General features: G+C 49.4%; 1 protein-coding gene across 1 annotated transcript; it reads right to left on the bottom strand.

The window, feature by feature from the left end:
• Positions 1 to 6: 6 nt before the first annotated feature.
• Positions 7 to 1,019, bottom strand: LOC112495344 (the record flags this gene model as incomplete). The annotated part of the gene is made up of 2 exons (XM_025091515.1): positions 604 to 1,019; positions 7 to 417 (listed from the first exon to the last, which is right to left on the bottom strand). Coding segments are annotated over exons 1-2 (799 nt in total), but the record flags the coding sequence as incomplete, so codon positions are not given.
• Positions 1,020 to 3,265: the final 2,246 nt, after the last annotated feature.

Raw genomic sequence — 3,265 nt, 5'->3', positions numbered from 1 at the left:
GGAAACTTTGCGCAGCGTTGCATAGTCCAAACGTCATGACGTTGAATTCGAAAAGGCCGAAGGGTGTGATAACCGCTGTTTTCGGTCGGTCCTCCTCCGCCACCGGAATTTGGTGGTAAGCCCGTTCGAGGTCGAGCGTTGTGAACATGGAGCAATCACGAAGTTTGTGTGAAAAATCATGTAAGTGTGGTACGGGATACTTATCTGGTTTCGTGCAAGCGTTGAGTCGCCTGTAATCCCCACAGGCTCTCCACTCGCCTGACTTTTTAAGGACGAGATGGAGAGGGCTGGCCCATTGACTTTTTGAGGGCCGGCATATCCCTTGCGTCAGCATATGCTCGAAGTCGCTTTTGGCAGCTTTAAGCTTCTCACCAGTGAGACGTCGAGCCCGCTCAGCCCGCGGCGGACCCTGGGTTTCTATGAAATGCTGGACACCATGTTTGGGTAATCCAGTGAATTTGACCGGGCGAGTGATCTCGATAAATTCGTCAAGTAACGTATGGAACGGCATACCTTCAGCGATCGTTCTCACCGTGGGTGTGTTTTCGGTAGATACCTGCCCGTGAGAGGATAGGTTAGTTGTAGAATCTTTTAAACATTTACCTTTCAAATCAATTAAGAGCGCGTAGTGATGCATGAAGTCGGCGCCAAGAATGGGTCTAGTGACGTTAGCGACGATGAAGTCCCATGGGAACTTCCTTCGCAAACCCAAACTCAGGGTTAGACGCTTGGTTCCGTACGTGTCAATTGCGGATCCGTTGGCCGCGAAAAGTCGTGGCGTCTCAGTTTCGGTGCGTTTCCTATCTGCAGCATTGCGAGGAATGACGGAGACGTCAGCACCTGAATCCACGAGAAACCTCAGACCGGATCCTTGATCCGCGATTATGAGGCGGTGTTTCTGGGAACCGTCGTCATGGACCGCCTTGACTGATGACGACGATTCTAGTTTTCCGACTGCTTGTTTGCCTTGAAACTGCAAGGGCTGGCACATTTCCTAGCGTTCTCGCCGAAAGTTCTGTGGTAGTAGCAAAATCCCTGTTGATTGTTCTGGGACCGTCCCCTGGATGTGGACCTGTTTCGCCCTCGTTCCTTCTTGCGTTGGTCATGGATAAACTTCTCTATGGCTGCCAATCTCTTCTCCAGTGTGTCTTGTAGTGGCTCAGACTCAAGACTATGTGCAGTGTTTTGAGTGCTCGATGCCTTATCTTTTGCTACGGCTGACACTTGACTGTAGTTCCTTTCCACAATTTTGTCTGCCATAGTGGCCAGTTTTTGTAGCTCGACGTCTTCCACGATGGATAGTACATCCTGAGCTCTAGCTGGTAGTCGTTATAGCCAAAGTGTGCGTAGAATCTTGTCATTCACTCTACCACCTGCGAGGGTTCGCATCTCCCTTAGGAGGTCAGTTGGAGTCCTGTCTTGCAGGTCAAGATCCATGAAAAGCTTGTGAATTTGTTTCTCATCAGATTCCGTGTATCGAGATATTAATGCTGTCTTAAGTGCATTGTACTTATCCGTATCTGGTGGAGCTTCAATGATGTCGTCAACCTTGCTGATGGCTTGTTCATCGAGATGCCGTATCACCGCGTTGTATTTTGTCGAGTCCGATCGAATGTTGAAACATTGGAATTCGGATTCTAGTTGTATGAACCATAGCGTTGGGCGTCTTCGCCAGAATGTGGGAAGTTTCACGTTGCGGAACTCGTTCGCTTGAATCTCTGGTGCTTGTTGCAGTGCCAGATTCTCACGTACCTGCTCAGGTTGTTGCGGTTGTTCCTCAGCCATGGCGTTTGTAAGGTCCCTTTGTTCGCCCGCGTGGTGGCTTCTTTGAGTTTCCTCGATGATCACGTCGCGGTCACCAATTTAACCTGTGTAGCGGACGCGTACACAAGTCGTTTATATTTTTATCTACTCACGAGGAATATATTGCACTCAGGTAAGTTTCACACACGTAAGCTTTTATTTTCTTTGTTTCAGGTACAGAGTATACTATTTGCTGTGGATGCCATGGAACGCGCTGGAAGACTACTCCTACCCTACGCTAGCCGTAGCGCTGCCGTCGGCTTCCTGCCAGCGACGGCCGGTAAGTATGGCAGTGCTTGCCCTAGTTCGGTCGGTAAGTACCGTCTGCTGTTCGCTCTCTACAGTACCCCCTTCCTAGCGGTGTGCTTGCACCCGCGAAATGCACCTTTTTGGCTTCGTAAGTCCTTGGGTTTTCCGGGCGCCTCGTTGGCTGTGGTGCGGTTGCTGGAAAAGTAGCATCTGGAGTTTTCTTTTCAGGCTGCTCCCGCATCCTTTCTGATGTTGCTGGTTGCTGTAGGTCGTTCCTTGGCGTGTCCTCGTTAGCCGGTATGCTTTCCAGGAATGCTGGTTTCAGTCTTTCCGTTGATACCGTTTCTTTTTTTCCATTGACTAGTATGACGAAGACGGAATCGGAAATTCTATCCACCACTGCAAAAGGCCCTTCATACGGTTGTTCCAGCGCCTTCTTACAGTGATCCATGCGCAGGAATACGTGGCTGCAGGAATGCAATGTTCTGTGGGTGAATGCCTTTTTCTTAGAATGGTGTGCCGTGGGTCCTGGTCGAATGGCTCGAGTGTAGCGATGAAGCTGTTCAGAGTAGATGGGATGTTCATCGGTTGTCTTCGAGTCCACGAAAAACTCTCCAGGGATGCGGAGATGAGTTCCGTATACTAGTTCCGCTGCAGAAGTGTTGATGTCTTCTTTTATGCTCGTGCGAAGTCCCAGTAACACCATTGGTAGTGTGTCGACCCATGAGTCTGTTTCATGGCACATTATGGCAGCTTTTAATGAGCGATGCCATCTTTCTATTAGACCGTTGGATGCCGGATGGTACGCAGTCGTTCTCACCCTGTCGGCTCCAATGAAGTGTGCTAAGGCGTTGAAAAATGAAGATTCGAACTGCGATCCTCTGTCTGTAGTAATCGTCGATGGTGCTCCAAATCTTGCTATCCAGTGCGTGAGGAAAGCATTTGCTACTGTCTCGCTACCGGTTTCGGTGATGGGTATAGCTTCCGGCCACCTGGTGAACCTATCTATCATCGTGAGGCAGTATCTGTACCCTTTTGAGATAGGTAATGGTCCCATAATGTCGATATGCACATGGTTAAATCTAGAATCAGGTATTGGAATATGTTCTGGTGTGTTGTGATTATGCCTTGCGACTTTACTTCTCTGGCACGCTATGCACGTTCGCGCCCAGTCCGCAATGTCCTTATTCATTGTAGGCCACACGAATTTTTG

The sequence above is a fragment of the Cephus cinctus genome, unplaced genomic scaffold (assembly GCF_000341935.2).
Source record: "Cephus cinctus unplaced genomic scaffold, Ccin1 Ccin1_scaffold2574, whole genome shotgun sequence".
Classification (NCBI taxonomy): Eukaryota; Metazoa; Arthropoda; class Insecta; order Hymenoptera; family Cephidae; genus Cephus; species Cephus cinctus.
Note: the sequence above shows the minus strand (reverse complement) of the source record. Positions and strands in the feature narration are given on the sequence as shown.